General features: G+C 42.2%; 1 protein-coding gene across 3 annotated transcripts in view; it reads right to left on the bottom strand.

Annotated features, from left to right (window-relative positions):
- Positions 1-21,891, bottom strand: part of NTRK2 (neurotrophic receptor tyrosine kinase 2) — a 234,705-nt gene that overhangs the window by 84,523 nt on the left and 128,291 nt on the right. For all 3 annotated transcript variants that reach the window (XM_083186343.1, XM_083186332.1, XM_083186338.1), the window contains one exon: positions 4,116-4,304. In XM_083186343.1, coding sequence (XP_083042469.1) covers positions 4,116-4,304 — 189 coding nt within the window. The remainder of the gene's footprint in view (positions 1-4,115; positions 4,305-21,891) is intronic.

Here is a 21,891-nt window from a genome sequence, read left to right as displayed (position 1 = left end):
ACATACTGTATAATAGATTAGGCTTAACTAATCACATTACATACATACTCATGCTGTACCCTACAGCATCCAATCACATATTGGCTACCATTTTCTAGCCACACTTCAGTTTGAATCAGTTTGGTCACTTTGTGTTATTGCACGTGGTAAACAATGTTCCAAGTTTAAAAAAAAAACTCTTAGTCTTCTTCAATCTTTCATTGTATCAGCATTTAACATCCACCAATCATGTAGAAATAATTGCGCAGGTTTTTTAAATCATTGCCAAATGTTTACTAGTCTTCTCTGCTAGAGGCAAATCATTTTGTTATTCTGAAGGCATGATTAATCAAGCCAACATGAGGAAGGGGAATGCTTGTAATTAGTGGTGATATAGGAAAAACTTAAATTATTTATGTTTTACGTGCAAGTAAAAGTATATTGGTCAGCACTTCTGTTTAATAAAAAAAAACATGGAGGAAATGTTACTTGTGGTGCACAAGTCATCTATTGCCTATAAGTGATCAGAGATCATTAGTTAGGACATCGCAGAAGAACCTTGTGCATTTGTGTTTTTATAATCAAATTAATACTGTCCATGTGGTTGCAATTTATGGCACAACAAACAGAAGCAAGTTGGATGTATAGTATGAACCTATAAGGATGCTTGTGACACTCTGCTTGTGACACTCTGCTTCAGGAGCCTAACATCAGTAGTCTGCTATTGGGGGAGGCATTGCAGCTTCTGCCGGAACTGGGACAAGGGGTCTACAGCAAAAAGGTAGACAACCTTAGGTCAACACCATTAGGTCAACAAACAAGAAGGTCGACAAGCAAAAAGGTTGACATACAAAAAGGTTGACATGCAAAAAGGGTGACATGCAAAAAGGTCAACATTCAAAAAAGGTAATCACAAACATTAGGTCGACAGTGTCTAGGTCGACAGTCAAAAGGTCGACGGTACGCGGCGGTACGCGTCCTCCGACATTTTCATACCCCCACTATCCACGTCGGCGTGGAGTTGACTTTATATAGCGTGGCAAGCGCAGCGAGCCACCGAGCCCGAAGCGTGGTGAGCGCAGAATACTGTATGTGCAGAATATGTGAAGTCATCCGTGTCCCCTCGCGGGGCTCGCCATGCTCTGGGCTCGGTGGCTCGTTGTGCTCGCCGCACTGTATAAAATCAACTCCATGCCGACGTGGATAGTGGGGGTATGAAAAGGTCGGAGGACGCGTACCCCCCGGCGGCGGTACGGGTTGGCGTTGATAGTGGGGTGGCGTTAACAATGGGGGGGCATTTAACATAGTCATTACCAATCAGGGTGGGTGTACAATCAAAAATCGGGTCTGGGGGGGGGCATTTAACATAGGAATCAGGCATCTGGGTGCCTGTACAATAAAAAATCGGGTCCAATCGCGTCGCGTCGCATCGCATGCGATCCCATCGCATGCGATGCGACGTGATTTTTTGGTTGTACAATGCCCTACGACGGAAAATGTGGGCGCCGTGATAATACACAAGTACCATATTATCTTTTAGAAGGTGCTAAATACTGTAAATAATAAGTAGATTCTGATTGGTTGCTCATAGCAACATCCCATGGGAAATAGAACTCCCATTTTAGTAAATTCACCCATAATCTTTCATCTGTAGCTGACTGCTTGCTCCATTGCCCTGATAACAACACTGCAGCTGCCACGTGTTACCCAGTCCTCAATAAAGCATGATCACATGAGTAAAGAGAGGGGTCACTGCCTACCACAAGGTCAGCACACTCATTCCCTGGCACTGTGGGCATGCAGGTGATCTAATAATAACATGCTATTCTATAATGGATCTCTCCAAAACTGAAGACATCCTGATGTGTGGGATATAACGTTGGTATAAAGTGCAGACTCTGACTAAGCAAATGTACCTCAAAAACTGTCAAGCAGTTTATAAAAGTATGTGCAGCATAGTATATAAACAATACCCTATTTACGGGATTAGGATATGATACACCCTCTGATGAAGTCTTTAACTGTGATGTATGAAACACGTTAGAGCATGGCCTAGCTGTCCATTTCAGGAAGTGTTATACCATGTGTACAGAGCTGAATCTGTGAGAATCTGTGTACTGTACCCACTGCTTTCAGGTAACAACAGTGTGGATACTCAGAAGCTAAGGGGGTATCCAATTACCTGCCAAGGAACCTTAGTTTCTCCCGATGTTTCTCACTTTATGCACCCTATACCTGTTCTCTTTACATAAACAAACACATGTATAGATGTTTGATCTTAGTTAATATTTACTATATATAATAAAATCTTTAAAAATCATTTCACTTATTTCTAAGAGAAATTTGCTATATCTTAACAGCAGTAGTGGCCTGGCTATATAGATGTGCCATTTGCCTATCGTTAGGAACATTTCACTTGATGTCTCTATCTGTGTTTTCAATGCTGAGAGTCCTTGGCACTATAAATCTGTCTGGTGTATGGTTTATGCACAAATAAATCTTTTAGGGGCTTGTATTGGGACACTCTAAAAGGTTTTATGAAAACTCATTAACCCTGTCATCATATTTTAGGATAAATATTAATCTCATAGGCTGTAAGAGGTACAAAATGATATCCTACATTTGAACATTGTAAAACAGCTGGAAACCTGTGGTTCTAGCAATGTAACCAAACGCTTTCCATTAAATAAACAAAGATGTCATGTATTCATATGAGAAATACAGTACTATCTGAATGGGTTGGGATCATTTGGTCTATTGCATTATGGTAGAAAGTCATTAGGTTGAATCCATTAGGTCGACATGCTAAAAGGTCGACATGATTCTAGGTCGACATGGGAAAAGGTCGACATGATTCTAGGTCGAAAGGTCATTAGTTCGACAGGTCATTAGTTCGACAAGGTCATTAGTTCGACATTGTCTATGTCGACATTCACAAGGTCGACATGGGGTTTTTCACTGTTTTTTTACCTGAATGTCAACACAGTCAACATGGACACAGTTTAAAGTGCACTGCATCCCCTCGCATCGCTCGCTGCGCTCGCTATGCGTCGGGCACGGTGCCTCGCTACGCTCGGCACACTATTTTATTCTCCCACCACGCCCTAGTGGATGGTAGGGCATGAAATACCGCCTGTCGGCACATGTTGGCTCAAAAAACAGTGAAAAACTCCATGTCGACCTTGTGAATGTCGACATAGACAATGTCGAACTAATGACCTTGTCGAACTAATGACCTGTCGAACTAATGACCTTTCGAACTAGAATCATGTCGACCTTTTCCCATGTCGACCTAGAGTCATGTCGACCTTTTAGCATGTCGACCTAATGGATTCGACCTAATGACTTTCTACCATAATGCAGTAGACCAAATGACCGCATCCCATCTGAATACACTTGGTCATTCGGGATCCAATTGGGATCCAATTGCACGGCAAGCATAACGCATTCGATTTTGACTATATAGTACAGATTTGTACTATATCTATATAAGATATAGTATAGATATAGTACAGATCTGTACTATATAGTATTGACTGCACAGTCTATTTTACTATTTGATATAGGCTAAACAGGAGCATGCATCGGGATCAAATCGGCATCAAATGCGGCTGAAAACCATTTGATTTTGCCTATATAAGCAAAATCAAATAGAAAAATAGACTAAACCAAAACATGCGTATGTCTTTTTAGAATCAGGCAGTTTTAGAGTTAGAACTAAGACATACCTCCTAACATATAGCCGGTGTGAATCGGTAATGCCCGAAAACGATAATAACACCTCAGCCTATCCATTTGGCAATATTAGCAGAATGGGACACTGAACGTAATGGGAGACAGGGCAACGGATCCCGAACTATTCGTTAGGTTTCCATAAAATCATTACATTGAAAATGATTTATATACATTACCAGTGGCGTAACTATAGCTCCGCAGCCCCCTATTGTAAATTAATATTAAGTTTCAATATAACAATAATCCTAACTTATACAAATACATAAGAATTACATGCAGTAAAAGAACTGATCAGCCAATGTTACAATATCTAGAAAATGATGACTTTGTTAATACATTGTGCATACATTACAATAGAGCAATACAATGCTTTGAGAAATAAACTACAGTATTGAACTTACATGTGTCCGGCTTTAGGTGACTGTTGGTAATTCCAAAGTACTGTGGGTTTTCGATGACTGGGATCTTTGTCATGCCGATGATTACTGCATCTGGGCCGCCTTCTGAGGAGGATGGGGTGTTACTGCCATTGGAAATATGATGGAGTGGACTGGCTGAATCATCGTCATTACTAATCACAGAAGAAGGACCTAGAGAAGGAAAATAAGCTTTATTAATTCACTAATTCACTTTTTTTGATTTATTCATATTATGTATATGAATTTATTTTGTTTGTTGTTGGCAGATAATCTTTTTAATAAAAATAACCATCAGACATTGGAACAATGGGCATGGGCCTGATAAGCACAACATTACCAAGACAGGTCATAGGACCTGATTCAGACTGCTTGCGATTTCCACACTTCTGCGAATGCGCGTGCCGGATCACGCATGTGCAAGCCTTGAAGCCATGTTTGCAGGGATCACAGTTTCAGTGCTGGCCGGGGGTGGGGATGACGCAATAGGGGGGCAGTGACTGACCATTTTGTGGGAGCGGTCTGGACAATGCAGGGGTGTCTGGATCACTCGGGGGGAGGGCCACAAAAGCTCTGTGATGTCATCTGGAGCCGCTGCAACCCAAACATGGCCAGCCTGCTGCTGACTTTGCAGCTAGGCTGTCCAGCCAGGGGGGAACTGGTAATGTGCGAGCGTTCACTCATTAGCAACGAGGCTGCAAAACTTTGTGGGCACATCGCAGGGAAAGACCCAGAGAGCAATGCCCCCCCCCCCCCCCGCAGCCTAGTGCCAGGAGTTGTTTAGTGAATCCTCGCTGAACTACAGCTGAGTCTGAATTAGGCCCATAATCTCTAACAGTGCCTAAGTCTTTATATCCACTGGTGTTTTCTCCATGCCTCTCTAATGCTAGTTTAGCACATGTAAAGATGGATATATTGCATTATGTACTAGCATTCAGACATGCTATATTTGTCTTTCTCCAAACGTTATTAACTCCAAACTCTTTATATAGATACACACCACAGGCAAATATATTACCGCAGCTAAACACATTGAAGAAGGCTAGAGAGCTTCAAGTAAACAAATATAAAACACTGCATAGTATATAATTTAGCATATCAATAATTCTGCCATTAAAATGTGGATTTACAGTATGATAAGACACATGCATCAAACCATAGCCAGATTAAGAAGAGGGGGGGGGGGGATTCATACCCCAACCCGGGACCCCCCTTTTTAGGAGGCCTCCCAGCCCGAGTGTACTAACATCACTAGCTCTCCCTCTTATGCAGCAGCAGATCCAGGCAATAAGAATGTGAGCAGGACAGAATGCAGTCCAGGCAAAGACATAGTCTGGACAAGTTCCAGCTTAATTCATATGTTTCATTTATTATATAATCTACTATGGTGCCCATCTAAGACATGCTCTGTAAAGCCAAAGAGAGGGAGAGGGAGAGAGAGAGAGAGAGAGAGAGAGAGAGAGAGAGAGAGAGAAAGAGAAAGAAAGAAAGAAATGTTGGGGAAAGAGAAAGGAAACAATAAACCACTGCACTGCTGAGCGCAATAACTAGCGATCTGGTATAATAATAATATAATAGCCATCAATAGGGGGACTTTTTCTGTTGTGTTAAACCCTATTCAAGTTCCCTTAAACTTTCATTTGGGATGCAGGTAAAATCCCGGCGGTCGGGATCCCGGCGCTCAGAATCCAGACGCCGGAATCCCGACCGCCGAAATCCCGACCGCCGAAATCCCGACACTTTCTCCCTCCGTGGGTGTCCACGACACCCCTGGAGGGAGAATAAATTAGTGGCGAGCGCAGCGAGCCCGCAAGGGGGGGCGATCCACGTCCCCCCTTGTCGGGATTTCGGCGGTCGGGATTCCGGCGTCGGGATTTTGAACGCCGGGATCCCGACCGCCGGGATTTCATACTGAATCCTTTCATTTGTGTTGTACTATTAAACACTATAAAACACATATAAGAATTATTGGGACCATGTCACGGTGAATGTCATTTACACGAAAGCTTGGACAATATGCAGAGGCGCAGGAATCCAAAGATTGCATATTACATTATTTTTGGATTTCTGTGAAAGTTTCATTAAAAGTGTAAAATATGTTATTAGTGTACGATAAATTATTAGCATATTTTGTGTATTACTACCTCAGCGTAGTACAGCGCGGACTACCCCTGGCCTGATCTCAGACTGTGGGGAAACCACAGTGTATAAATAGATGTTTTACCATAGTTTTTAGTCATTCATGTTGGGGCTTGTCAATAGCAAGTCATCGTCTTCAGTAGCTTATTATTTTACCAGACCTCAGTGATGTTTATGTGGACTGCAGAGGATTCCCTCTGTCCCAGTGCTTAGTTGTGAATAGTTTTATTTATAATACATTTTCTTTGAATTAGCTGTGTTTTTCTGTACTATAATTCTCCGTTGCGCACTACAGGTCCCAGCATACCATAGATATCAGAGCATAGTGGAACTTGGTTTCTCAAGTGCCAGTATACACTATCAGCCATGGGTATGCTGGAGCAGCTGGTAGTACTACAAACATCAGCAAGCCCAACCTCTTTAAAGTGACATGGGGATGCTGATAAACCATTTATTTTCATAATTAACTCACAACCACTGTCCAGGGTGAAGAAGTGCTACCAGCCTAGGACTCATTTACCTAGGGATGGGATTGTACTTTTTTTGTAGGGGTGGGGCAGGGTTACCAACTCATCCCTTTAATTCGGGACATATATAAATTACACAGGTTCTGTGGCAGTTTAAAACCAGGTGAAAGCCAGCCACAGAACCTGTTTAATTAATATGTGTCCCGAATTAAAGGGATGAGTTGGTCACCCTAGGGTGGGGGGGGTGGATTATGAGGTCATTCTTTTTAAATAATTTATGTATTGGTTCATGTTACAGGTAATGTAAGTTGTATGCTGCTGATGATGATGGTGATGATAATCAGCAGCATGGATTTTGCACCAGGCGGATGCAGCGGCAGCAGAGATGACTCCTAATTGCGGTTACTATAATATACACAGCCATTCTGTTGCCTTTAAGCATAGTCCGCATACTGACTGAGGGCCGGATTCAGCAGTATATGGATTTGCATAGCCACCTACAAGCAACTTTGGATATCCATCCACCGAAAATGCAAATGCAGAAGTAGGTGTTAGACACCTCCGTGCAGGACTTGTGATCCCAACAGATCTTAGAACATGGAGGGTGACATGCCCTTGTTTCCAGAAACACCATCAATCATCGCACCAACACCACATCCCGAATGCCTCTGCTTGTCAATCATGTAAAAGTATAAGGGGGCCTGCGTGCAATCACTCAGGGCCTGTTCTGCACATGAACAGAATGTAGCCGGCACAGATTCCCAATAATCGTGAATCTGCGTGTTCATGTTATTTGGTATTAAGTGCTAAATCCTGCCATGAGATGTACAGTACTCCATAGTGTCATGCCTGCACTGTACAGAAAAGCACATTTTGGCTTCCCCATTAGACCCAAATTAGACACATACATATGTGCTACAGAATTTTACTTATACGGTGTATAATCAATATCAAATGGATTAAATTAACATTGTACACATTTTAGATGATTACAAATGTAAAGCAATCCCATTTGTTCATTAAAGAGATAATATATACACGGTATCTCCCATATATGTATTAATTATGTTGCTGGAACAGGTCATATATTTTACCGTATACAAATGAACCACTAAAGCTATATAATTAGATCACCTGTGCAGGAAAAAGAAAAACCTACAGGAATAAAAAAAATCCATTAAATACACCAATGTAGTTCTCTCAAAAATAAATGCTTGAAGAATAAGGGTGGCATCCAATCCGGGATACCGACTGTCAGAATGTCCCGACAGTCGGAATCCTGGGCCGTTTTCAATAGATACTCGACAGGCGGAATTCAATATTCCGCCTGTCGAGTATCGGAAAGTGGGCGTGTTGGCAAATATGGCTGCAGAAAAATGGGTATAAATTCAACAATCCCCGACTTTTTTAAAGTTGGATCCGCTTTATCGGAATCCGCCTTCAATGCTGTCAGAAAAGGTATTATTAAATAGGTGGCGGCTGCTATTTCCCCGTCAGAAATAGTGGCCATGATTGAATTTAACCTAAGGGGTTAAATAAATTCTGTTTTAAATAAATGCCTGGTTTCCATGACAAACCTGACTGGCTATTGATAAACAGTTGATGTCATAGGCAGCAGAATTCTAGTTTGAGAACAAGGAGACACCGAGTGATAATGTAGGATTTTAAAATCACTTAATCCAGCTACGGACACATACTCAAAATTCACACATTGCATTGTGGGAACATCAGTTGAACCTTCTTAAAATCAGGTCCTCTGGAAGAGTAAAATATGGAGAGAAGGCTAAATGCTCGACGTGGATTTGATATATTGCCTGTATACTTCATACTATGCTTTGAGCTCACCCGTGACCTTACTCCATTAGTATCATATAGAGTACTACTGTACGTGATGGAGTTGATATGCTAAACATGCAGAATCTGAAATTATGAATGAGACAGAAAGAAGAATGCTTTGTGTAAGCACAATACCTCAAGGCAGTGGGTCCCAAACTTAATATAAGCAAAGCATACTAGAGTATGAGATCAGCATTCTTTTCATAGCACCCCTTATCCAAAAGTTTGTGCTTATACTGTACATCATTCTTGGGTTCTGTTATGTGTTGGTGGGCAGTGTTGCGGTACTGTTAGCCCCTATATGATAGGCAAAACCAGAGGTGGTGGCTGCCAATCACATGGAACATAAGTCAATTTATTTTGTCCAAGAGCACCAATCCGTGGCATCCCTGCAAGTGATTTACATACCCTCCAACATCTGAAGGGCAGAAATCGGTACGCATTCGGGGAAGTGGGCGTGACCATTTGTAAAGTAAGTGTGGCCACATACCATGACAAATGCATCAGAAAGTAGGTGCCATTCTAATGGCTCTTTTTACATTTTTGTATTCTTTGATTTCACTCAAGTACAGGAACTGAATTGAAGTAAATGAAACATGACACTCTGGAAATAGGGCAACTCAACATAATGTCAATGCAGAGAGGGGAATTCAATTGATTGCAGCCAGGTACCTCAGCAGCATATGAGAAAGCCATACTGCAGATCAACATGGCTCAGTCGGCAGGAGCTGCTGAGTTTGTGCAGCATGGATGGCTAGAGCCTGGGAGCAGGAGACCAGCAGTTGCGTGTGCTCTACCTCTGCAGCCCACAGCACAGCTGAGCTCATTCAAGCGCTACGGATGAAGTTATTTCCTGCTCAACCAGTGAAGCTGTATAAGCAGCAGCTACTGGCAGCCACATTCTAAAGAGCTCTGCCTTGATCCTCCCGGCAGCTCTGTCCCTGCTTGTTATCTGCAGATGGAGGACGGCGGACATGTATGCGTGTGTGTGAGCAAGGGGAGTCCCCCCGCAGAGCACCTTGGGAGATGTAGTCTGCAGTCACTCCCCCGCTCTGCTCTCGCTGCCAGAAGAGCAGCCATTGGTGAAGGAATTGGAAACTACAACTAGTAAACTACAACTCCCAGAATCGGAGGAGCAGGGTACAAAAATCGGTACATTCGGTACAGTTAGATGTAGCCGGTACAGACCATTAAAAAATGGTACTGTACCGGCTAAATTGGTACAGTTGGAGGGTATGGATTCATGGCCACAGCACCTAGTTTGGTAACCATTGTTTTAGGGGACTATCCAGGAGTAATACCATTGTTTACCATTATAAAGAATGGAGAGTGGAATACTATGCTATTTTTCTATTTGGTTTACTGCCTCTTGCACTTCTTCTGAGGATAGGCATGTGAGGTTCCCCCAGTGGTGTCAACATTGTGAACAAGAAAATATTGAAGAAGATCAGTTTGGAAATGGATAGAGAGTGCTTTAGACCTTTTCCTATATTCATTTAGTTACATGTTATATTTTGCTTCTGTGTAGGTGGTACTTGGATAAGACTGAGCAACATGTCTTTATTTTAGCACAGGTTGCATTTTAAATAAAGCCAATAAACAAGGCCAGTGGTTCCCAAACTCGGTCCTCAAGGAACAGTTACAGTAACAGTATATAACAGTTGGTGATACACAGTACAACCGCTGCATGACCATGATAACAAGAACTATTAGGGATTTTTGAGGACCGAGTCTGGGAACCACTGACCTAGGCTGTGGTTTGAAGGTTGCATTTGGAGGCCACAGGTTTGCCATTGATGTACCATAGTGAGTACAGTATAAACTTATATTGTTTTTCATGAATAAATATTCACCAAATTATATGACCTGATGCGCCTACATGCTGAACCTAATTTGATTATTAAAGAATAAAATGTACTTATGGATAACTATTGTACTATATGGAGTAAAATGGAGCAGGAATAAATGTGATCATAGATGATAGATGGTTTCTGTAGCAACAGTCTCCTTCCTGCTCGGACCATGATTTGGCAATGTCTGCTTCCAGCAAATTATTTGATAAATGCATCCAACATGACACATGTTAAATGCTTGCTTATTTGACAAATTAGCTGTTTAACATGAAATTGCCTACATTCCATTCTCTTACTGTTGCACTGACTAAATCACATTATAGCCACAGACATGTAGCTGACACTAGCTGTAAAGCAGAACGCCCAGGAAACACAAATGAGAAAACAATCTTCTGAAATGTAATTTTAAAAAAGCAGATTTTTGCTGACAAGAAGCCACAGCGTGCCCTCTCATAAATCATGGAGGCCCTGGTAAGTGCCTAAACTCTGCTTATCCTGATTAAATGGGGTCACGTAATTACTTGTCTGAATGATCTAACTAGCCAGATTCTGACAACTATTATTGACTGTTTCATGTCAAGAAACTCATTCCTATTCCTGGCAATGTTTGTGGTACCCATTCATTTTATATAGATAGGCACCTTTAGCAATGCAGCAATAATGATTAAGGTATGATGTATTCATTTCATTTTTAAGTGCATTCAAGAAGGTGTGTAGTCAATGTGTATAGACACTGACTGACAATGAAATGATGTTGTATTTTGTAGCATACTCAGTTTCACAGAACCAAAATATAATGCAACAGAAATCCCATTCTCCCACCAACTCTATGGACGGGTAATGCCATATACACACAGGCCGATCCGGTGGCTGTCGATACCGATTGGATATGCTGGCCAGGAGGGAAGGAGATACGGCAGGAGGACGGCGCGTGGGGGGAGAAGGGAGTGTTCGCCGGGTGCCGAACGGGGTCCCAACAGTCGGGATCCTGACATGTACCCGAAGTTGGGATCCCGACTGTTAAAACACAGACAGATGGGTTCCTAAAGGCCACCGGCTATTCTCCCTCATGGGGGTCCATGACCCCCATAGAGGGAGAATAGAATAGGTGGCAAGCGCAGCGACCCACCATGCCCACAGCGTGGAAAGCACAGCGAGGGGCTTTGTTGCGCTCGCCATGCTGTCTGAGTCCAGCCAGTCGGGATCCCGACGTCAGGCTAATGACTGTCGGGATCCCGACTGTCGGAACCCTATACCACACCCGTGTACGCCGTTTATCAAGCAAACCTGAATTGGTCCCTAAGGTTGGACTAATGAAGAATTTTGTTAAAGCACAGGTTAAAGAAAGCCAGGTTGTCAGTTATCTGAGGGAATAGTTTCAGAAGTTTTGCAAAGTTTTACAAATGAAATATTTAATGTTACAATTACAAACATTTGGTCTGCTGCTTGACCCTCCTTCAATGGACTGCTGTGCATGAATTCTTAGGGACCAGAAAAGATGGACAAAATGCGTGTAAATTAGGAACTCCCTATTGGACTACAAGAATGAACAATATGGTTAATGGAGGAGTTTGTCTGTGTGCAGCCTCCTCTATTGGACTTCTCTGCCAGCTGCCATATAGACTCTATTGTGCATGTGCAGATCTCTGGAAAAATGGTGCAACGACCATTTTTCTGGTGATTTCTGCAGCATTGCTGTCGGTACCATGGGACTCTGGAGGGGCAAGTAATAAAGTTGTGAGCAGCATGTACCCCCAGGACCATACTTACCTACTTTCTGGCTGCCCTTTCCAGGAGAGGGCAGCCAGCTCAGGGGGGGTGGGGCTGTGGGGAGTGAAAAGGGGTGGGGCGGGAGCGGAGCCACACACGTGGCTTTTTGTTTGTGGGCATGGCCAGAGCATCGTGTTGTTTTAAGCATGCCCACTGCCGTGCAATGCCATTTTTAAGGCATTACACAGCGGTGGGCGGGGTGGGGGGTCACAGGAGCCAGGCGGCTTTACAGGAGGGTTGCCCTTCTTTCCAGGGGGCAGGGAGGGGGACCCGATTTCCGGGACCCTCCCGGCCATTCCGAGAGGGTAGGCAACCCTGCCCCAGGACTCAGAGGCACACCAGCACCGTACACAATGCACCCATTATAAACAATAGATTCTACCAAGGATGCCGGGACCATGCTATGATGAGGACTACTGATGTTTCCTTTTTTTGTTTATTGCTTTTGAAAACACAATACAGACAAACAATACAAAACAAATTTAACAATAAATGCATTTCTCAATGCAGAGAGCCAGAATACGTATCAGCTTCAGTTGTTAGAAAGCAGTAAATGCAGTACATTAAAGAGCAATAAATGGGTGAGATTTAATAGGATGAGATATTCAGAAAGTGAGAAATTTGGTAAGAGATCTCCACGTTTTTTTTAAAGCAGCAATCATTTACACTTCAAAACCAGTTTGAATTTGCAATGTAAATGATTGGCGCTTTAAAAAAAACTGGAGATATCTGACCAAATCTTTCACTTTCTGAATCTCTCATCCTATTAAATTTCCCACATAACATCAGAACAACATTTGAAAAACAGAGTAAAAGTAAGTGTGTGGATACTAGGGCAGTAGCTAGGGCAGACTAATCAGCAGGTTCAAGCTGTGATGTCTGCCAGAGACCACAAACTTTGGAGCACATTTAATACACTTTGTATACATAAATCATTCATGTGAAAAGGTGACATTAACTAGCGCTACCCAGGATAGATGGGAGGGCTGCTCTGAGCTCATCCAGGTACGGGCAATAAATACATGAGCCAAGGTAATGTAAGCAGATTACTTGTATACGATAGAAGATAGGCCGAGAGAGAGTCTTCCAAACCGAACACACACATATATGATGGGACGTGAGGGGAATAGTAATACCAGTACTGCCAACACTAGAGGTTACAGTTTCCCAAAAGGAGGCTACCTGAGGTCACTGTGACAGAAGGTACCATAAACAGACCACGGTCCATGAGCATTTGGGAGAAGCGTCCTATGATATGCCTCCAATCCAAAGCAACCTACTAGGTGTCCAGTAGACTCTATGTAAGATGTTTAATTGGAGTTGTTTAAAACTAGCGTATGCAATGACACACCTAGGCGAACTAACAATGTAATCTCAATATTCATCACGTACACCCATGTCAATCACCCACTTATAACCTACCGCACACAAACCATTTGTCCCAGAAAAGGGGAGGGGAGAGGAGTACACAACCAAAACAGTTTTGTGGTGTGGCATAGTATGAACTAGATTTGTGGATCACCTCAACACTACTGCGCATTCACGGCATGATGGAGCTAAAGGTAATGATAAAAATAATATCTAGTGGTTCCACCTCTTGTAGCCAAAGTATCAAAGGATAGGAGTGAAGAACATCATAGAATAATTGACCTATTGTAGAGACTAATAGGGACACCGACACCAAACCACCTTCCATGAAATTAAGTTCAAGAATAGACAAATTTCTCCAAATAGAACAGTGATCAGTAACCACATTTACCAAAAGTTTTCGAAGTGCTACCCAGATTCTATAAGCCTGCTGGAGAAGGATGGGTGGGAGGAGCAAAGAGGCAACAGAAACTGAAACAGCAGGAACGGAAGTCCCACCCTGTCCAGAAGGGCAGCCGGAAGGTTCCATTAATCACCAGGCATGACTCAGTCACCCAACTGTGCCAAATGTACAGCAAAATAGTACAAATGTAAATCAGGTAATGCTAATCCACCCTCAATTCTAGACCTACTATACATAGCATCTTTAACATGATACGTGCTCGCTTACCACCCATATAAAATAAGCAATATGATGTGCTATCAATCGGAATAAGGAGGCTGGAATATAAGTAGGGGAAATCTGAAGAATATATAGAAATTTAGATTGGACAATCATTTCAATAAGATGAACCCTACCTGTGACTAAAAGGGGAAGTATCTGCCAAGTATGGGGTTTTGTACAAAAATAATCAACCAATGGGGTCATATTGAGAGCCACAAAATCAGCAGGGGAATGTGAAATTTGAATACCAAGATATTTAAACTGCATGCAACATCATAGAGGTAGGGCCTTATTCAGATCTGATCGCAGTACAAATTTGTTCTCAAAATGGGCAGAACCATGTGCACTGCAGGTGGGGCAGATGTAACATGTGCAGAGAGAGTTAATTTTGAGTGGGGTGTGTTAAAACCGAAATCTAAATTGCAGTATAAAAATAATGCAGCCAGTATTTACACTGCACAGAAACAAAATAACTCACACAAATCCAACTCTCTCTATACATGTTACATTTGCCCCACCTGCAGTGCACATGGTTTTGCCCATTTTGAGAACAAATTTGTACTGCGATCAGATCTGAATAAGGCCCGGAATTCATAGGTAGATGTATGCAAGACCACAGACTTATCTCAATTTATGTGGATCCCAGAATAACGAACAAAGTCTTCCACCAAAGCAAGGAGCTCAGGTAGCGAAGAGGACATCTTAGATAGGTATAGTATCATGCCATCTGCATACAGACCACTTTTCTTTTCACCATCCCCAACCTGAAATCCCTCCACAGCAGGATAACCCATATGTGACATGCTAGGGGTTCAATGACTGACAAGGGCAAAAAGCCTGCTGGTTCCTTTCTAGAGAGGAAGAAAGAAATAGTACTCTCTTTTTGTTGGGGCACTCTTTTGTATATGTAAGAAAAAGTTGTTTTTATCTAAAATATACCTTTTATTCTATAATCTTTAAAATATGGGTATGGGCACACAGTACTCTTTCTTTCTTTCTTTCTTTCTTATTGTTGTCTTACTCTCAGGGGAGCACCACCACTTAAGAATAACCTATTACTAGGATTATTAATTATTGTGGATTTAATACTGTTACAGTATACTACCTCTTGTATAAAATGATACAAATAAACTATAAGTGCAGCTTATGCTCAGGTATCTCCCCCTCTTCCCTTTCCCCAACAAAATATCCTTTCTAGAGAGACAAAAGAGACGCTGTACAAACAGAAAACATCAATATCTTATTTCCCAAAAGCAAAGGGTCTTTACATTTAATCTTTTATTAACAAATAAATTGCAAACAATTTGGATTAAGAGCTTCTGAAGCTAATGCTGGGTACACACCAGGACGACAAGGGTCTGATCCCATCAATCTAGATCCAATTCCGACTGATTGGATGTAGATTGTGTGGTGATTGGGCCCTTTTCTGTCCTGGTGTGGACCGATCCCGATCCGATGCGCGGTCCTGCGGGTCGGTTGGTCGTTCTTCAGATCCTACCTGCTGCAGGTAGGATCTGAAGAATGACCATACTCCCGGGTGCGGGTCGCCATCCGATCAGACCCTCTCACGGTGCACATCGTGAGCGGGTCGAAAGAAACACTAACGACCCGCTCACGATGTGCAACGTGAGCGGGTCGTCCTGGTGTGTACCCCACATTAGTTTCAGCTGTTTTTAACTGGTTCATTAGTTTTAGTAGAAATGAATATGATAACAATATTTAATTTCTGTACACATTAATTGAAAATTTAATTTATTTGACTTTTTACCAGATATTGCTATTACCGCTTTGTTATATGTATGCATCTAGTAAATGTGACATGATAGAGAAAGTTGTATTTATCCACTGAAATCCAATGAAATCGACAACCCTAGTTAGGGTGAAAACACATATTCACATGCAAAAATGTTTTAAATATGTTGATTAGTATAAATACAGTATGACTAATTTTCATGTGTACATCTGTTTGTGCATAAAGCAATACACTGTAGATAGACCCTCTGCACCCCTTTATCTCACTATATTCTGTAATTACTGCGCCTCTATAAATGTGGTCACCATGTTTTTTCCCATATGAACCGCAGCAGAAATTGTGGAACACCGCACAGTGGCCATATAAAAAAGGGGGAAAGGCTGTGCAAAGGTTTTTGATGTACTGTAATTACAAATAAAAATCCCTGGAAAATATTTTTTTCAAGTACTTACTGTATGTAGAACATTAATGCAATGATTTATTTCAGTTTAGAAATGTAAGAGATCATTGAGGACTGAGGCATAAAAAGCAAAGAATCAAAAAGTCTCAGTCATTAGCTGTACATTGAATTTAATTGCACTGACTAAGCAGATGCAGCAACCTGGCTGGTGCTTCATTAACATGTATAGTGCATGGAGAATAATCAATGGTAAAGCAGATGGTAGATTTAGGACTGAATGTTGAAACATGGAGATCACATGGGTTAACGGGAATGACAAGACACCTGATCCTGCAACAGGGAATCCAATACTTGAATTAATATGTAATGACAACCAATAGGAAACACGGCAGTCTGGTGAAATGGAATATATTACAAAAAGAAAATGCCCGAAAACTGCTTATGAGGTACCCTACTACCAAACTTTTTAAGTTAATGAATAGGAAGATGGGTGCGTGATTGTGATCCAAGAGGCATGGTTTCATTGCTGCCCCTAGAACAGTTCCTCACATCCTTTCAATACCACTGATACACATTGGGCTTGATTCAGCCTCAGTCGCAGTTTTACTTAAAAAGCGAAATTGCGACTGCAGTCTCTTGCATGATGGGGACCACCCAGCACAAGACAAGGCTGCCCAGCATGCACAGTACCTCCCCACAATTCAATTGCAGTTTAATTACAATCAAATTTCTAGGGTAGCCCCCTGCCTGCACAGCCTGTATGCAAAGACAGAGCACTTAATTTGGACTTTCCCATCTGCATCTGAACGGTTGGGAGTTATCAGGCAATTTAATTTAACTTTAACAGTTTAATTTATTTAAACATCAAGGGGCCCAGTAATAAAAGTGCAAAATGTGAAAATTTCTTCAAATATTTTTTTTTCCTTCATGTTGTTATTGTTGCTGCCATGAAAAGCACCTTTATTGTGAAAGGCACAATTTAATCCTCAACTGAGTTGTGCAAGCCAAGATCCCTCTCTAAAAAACATTACAAAAAGGACTAGATTGTAGCCCACAGACTACAATAGATGAAATTTTGCAAAGACTATATACTAGGGGTGTTTTGTGTTTTGGTTTTGTATCTTGATCTCTCTTCGTGTTTTGGATCTGGATTGCTTTTGCCAAAACCACCCTTTCGGGTTTTGGTTTTGAATCTGTATTTTAAAAAAAATCAAAGCATAAAAACAGCTAAAATCATTTTATTAATTTTTTTTGTTCCTACAGTATAAGTAACCGATTACAGTATAAGTAAGTCTATTCTGAACACCTCACACTTCACAATATTGTTTTTAGGCCAACAGTTTGCATGGAGGTAGCTGGGTGACTATGCTAATCAACACAAGTGGATGGCTCAAACACGTGGCCCATTTAGGAGTGGAACTGCAGTGGTAGTCAGAATGACAGTTTTAAATACTAGGCACCAAAGAGAAGATAATGCAGGTGGTCCCCCTGGAAAAAGCTGGTCAAGTTCTCTGAATCATACAACCTCCAGTTTTGATGACTTTTCACATTCTGGGAAGCGGCAAGAGGAAGATGATTTTTGAAAAAAAAATGATTCTGAAAAAGGATTCTGTTCAAAAAATATATATATTTTTTTTTACAGGGGGGTTGTCAAGGCTGACTTTTTATTCAATAATTTTTATTTATGAGTCAAAGTTATAACACACAGTCCTTTGTACAAACTGAGAAAGAAAAGACTTAAGTATACTACACCTGAGTATGGCATACCTCCCAACTTTCTGTCCGGAGGAAGAGGGACACCCATATGCGCGCCATAGGTGACAGGACACCATGTGCACAGCGTCTATTCAGGGTGACAGGGGGAATCCCATTTGCACACCCCCCCCCCCCCCGTGGGACTCTGTAGGTCGTGGGAGGGATGCGGGAACGTCCCCAAAAAAATGGGACATTCCCGCGATAAGCGGGACAGTTGGAAGGTATAGTATGGTCAGTCATTAGTATATTTTGTCATGTTGGATAAAATAAGAGTACATCGTGTCTGATAGATCCTAAGTTCCAAGTGGTTGGTTATCTGTATTTGTAAGAATAAAGGTTGCTAAGAGGATCCATGAGGCAAACATAATGATAGACAATATTGTCTATAGAAGGGTGTTCCATGAACTAGCATTTCTAAATTGTACCAAGTTGTTGAAAACATGACCTAAGTTTTATCTTTAGAGCAGGCATGAGAGTATGTATATATGGTACAAAGAACTTCTCTGCCAATTTTTCTTTACATTGTACAGTTGCAGTCCAATCCATTGTGAAAAAGTAAAATAATCTAGGGAGGAGTATGGGAAGGCTCGTATTTATCCACTGTGATAAAACTTTTTTTTTTGTGTAAATTTCATTGACAATATAAGCGGATCCTGGCTGCCAAAGTATGGGGGACAAAATGAATAGGGGTCCCCCGTATTTTAAGAACCAGCACAGGCCCTTGGTATATAGTTCGGTTTTAGGTTTAAACAGAATTTGCCAATTTTCACCTTGCTGCTTGGATGTCATGCTGTATGTCTTCACAAAGGGCCATGTGGTCGGAAACATAGACTCTGTGATGTATTATTAAAATTTACTTGATTATATTTGACTTGATTTGGCGAGTGTCCTCTGTTTGGACCTAAAACCGAACTATATACCTATATACCGTATGGCAAACTGTATGTGGCCATAGTGGGGTACTTTGACAATAATTGGATGTGTGCGGATTCATCGACTAATATATATTTATTATATAAACCAAAGACAAGGTAAAGCTTCATTATTTTTATGTTTCAAGCAATGAATCCATGACATGTATCACAGGGAGTTCAAGCTCAATGCTGAATGTTTTCTGTAACACAGCTATTTAATGAAGTAGGATTTAAATAGTAAAAGGTTACTATGCTTATTCCAGCCCACATTTGAGTAGTGGAAATTATTCTTGTATACCAGAAAAATCTGTATGTCTAAGGTTGCTATGGAAAAGCCTCCGGGGAAATTAGTACCTCAAGACTCTGCCAACTGTGGCTAGTAAGAATGCACAAATTCTGTTGTAATGCCAAGTGCTGTGTCTGGCAGATTCTGTGATTCGTTGTTCTGGAAGGCCCAGATATGCATTATGAAACTACCGTAGATGGTAAGAAAAAAAAAAAAAAACATCAATAAAAATGTTCTGCTAATGGCAGTTAAACATTGAGTAAATCTAGCTCTTGAACCCACGTAAGGGTTATGTGTATAATTCATATGTATTGTTTCAAAGGCTATTACAGACTGCCAGGTAAGGAATTAATGATAGTCATAAAGCAGTTCCTGAAGGGACCATTTATATCAGTAGCAGAACGTATTATATGGCACCTTCTGATCAATGATTAATTTATGGGCTTTCCATATCGGCATCTACAAGGATTTGACTGGATGTTATAGAGGAACAGTGATGTGGATAAGTATTCCGCACTGATAAATTTGTTTTATACAAATGTAGGCTAGACTGTGTGTCACAGGCATGTCCAAACTATGGCACTCCAGCTGTTGTGAAACTACAAGTCCCATCATGCCGTGCCACAGGTTTGCTATTAGGGAATGCTAAAACAATGGCAAGGCATGCTGGGATGTGTAGTTTCACAACAGCTGGAGGGCCATTGTTTGGACATGCCTGTATCACAAGGAATGAAAAACTGTATATTCTGTCAGTAAGTAGTACATACTATATAAAAACTCATTTCTGCATCAGTCAGGAAGGTGGCCGCCAACATGAAATGTGATTGTTTACAAAAATTTGAGTTGAAAAATAATTTTTCAAATATTAATTTAAAATTGTAAACATATATACATAGATAAAGAAAGGAGCACCTGGTCTGCAGTACCTACATATAATCCCTTCACTGCATTGTTTTCTCACTGCTGTGCTGAGTGCACACATTTCAACATCAATATTGCTAATTATTTTATGCAGCACACTTTATCTGAGGCGTAGCTAGGGTGGAGCCGGTGGAGCACATGCTCCAGGCGCAGGCATGTCACCTGGCGCCGGAGCTCTGCCACCGGCTCCCCCACCCTGCTCGCCCGCTCCACAGGGCAGCCGCCAGGCACCTTCTACCACTGTGCCCTCCTGCGCCTCCCGTGTGTCCATCCGTCCGCCCGCCCTCCCATGTGTCCGTTGCCTGCCGCCTTCCCCTGCACAGTGCACACACTCCTTACTTCCGAGGAGACAGACGCTGGAGGTCATATTTGACCTCTAGCGTCTGACAGGAAACACAGCACTGCAGCGCTGTGCTCCCTCAGACGCAGATACAGAGGAGGGCGAAGGGGGCATGGAGCAGCCAGCCCCTGCCCCGCGCAGAGTATCCTCCAGACAGCCACAGAACACTATCTCCCGGCAGCCTGGAGCGGCATGCCCCACACAGTGTCAGTGGCTGGGTAATGACCAGACCACCGCAGTACAATGTCTCCCGGCAGCCTGGAGTGGCCATCCCTGTGCGGTGAGTGTCAGAGGCTGGGTGTCAGCCCGACGCGGTTAGTGTCAGCAAGCCTCCCATCACTGGGGGGACTGGGAAGGGGAGGCATGGCAATGGACATAACCCCTTGGCAACAAGCATTAACCCCTGGCAACAGACATAACCCCTTGGCAACTAACATTAACCCCTTGGCAATGAACATTAACCCCTGGCAATGGACATTAACCCCTGGCAATGGACATTAACCCCTGTGCAATGAGTATTGACTCCTGGGCAACAAGTATTGACCCCTGCCACTAAGAAGGTAATTTGCAATTTATTAGAAATTTTACTGTGGTTGGCATTGTGGTGTAGCATAATGTGTGCAGGATATTGTGCAGGGGCATTACACTGTGCAGCATATTGTGCAGGGGCATTATGGTGTGCGGCATAGTATTGGACAAATTTTAGTAGCTCTCCGGGAGGTTTTTTTGTCTTTTTTTTTTTATCTCGAGTAGCTCCCATTAAAATAAGGTTGGAGACCACTGCTCTAGCCTCTCCATCCCCACAGCTGTGTCTGTATTATGCTCCCATACCTGCACCCACCCCACATCTGCCCCTCTGATAACTGCAGTAACTCGGCACCCAGCACTCCCCCACTTACACCACCAATCATGGGCCATGTGTGTAATTGGCATTATGGCATGTGTCTTTATGTGTAATGGGTATTACAAAGTTCGCTAAAATGTGCAATGGGCATTACGGTGCGTGGTATAATGTTAGGCTGTGCCCCCCTTTCGCCACGCAAGGGTCCCACCTACTACAAATCAGGGGGGGGCGCGAAACATGCCCTTGCTCCGGGCACCGTGGAACCTAGCTACACCACTGCACTTTATACCTTGTGGATTTTTTCCCCCAGAGGACCTTTGCAGAAAATACAATTAGCCTTTTTGCAAAACAAAATGGCCCCCAAAAGTTGTGGTTTCCTTTCTGAGAATGCACCAATAGGAACTTAAAGCAAACATTTTTTTAAACATTGTGAAGAAATACTTTGTGGTGC

The sequence above is a fragment of the Crinia signifera genome, chromosome 1 (genome assembly GCF_055691185.1).
Source record: "Crinia signifera chromosome 1, ASM5569118v1, whole genome shotgun sequence".
NCBI classification, from domain to species: domain Eukaryota; kingdom Metazoa; phylum Chordata; class Amphibia; order Anura; family Myobatrachidae; genus Crinia; species Crinia signifera.
The sequence above is the reverse complement of the archived record's forward strand: the minus strand, read 5'-3'. Positions and strand labels throughout refer to the sequence as shown.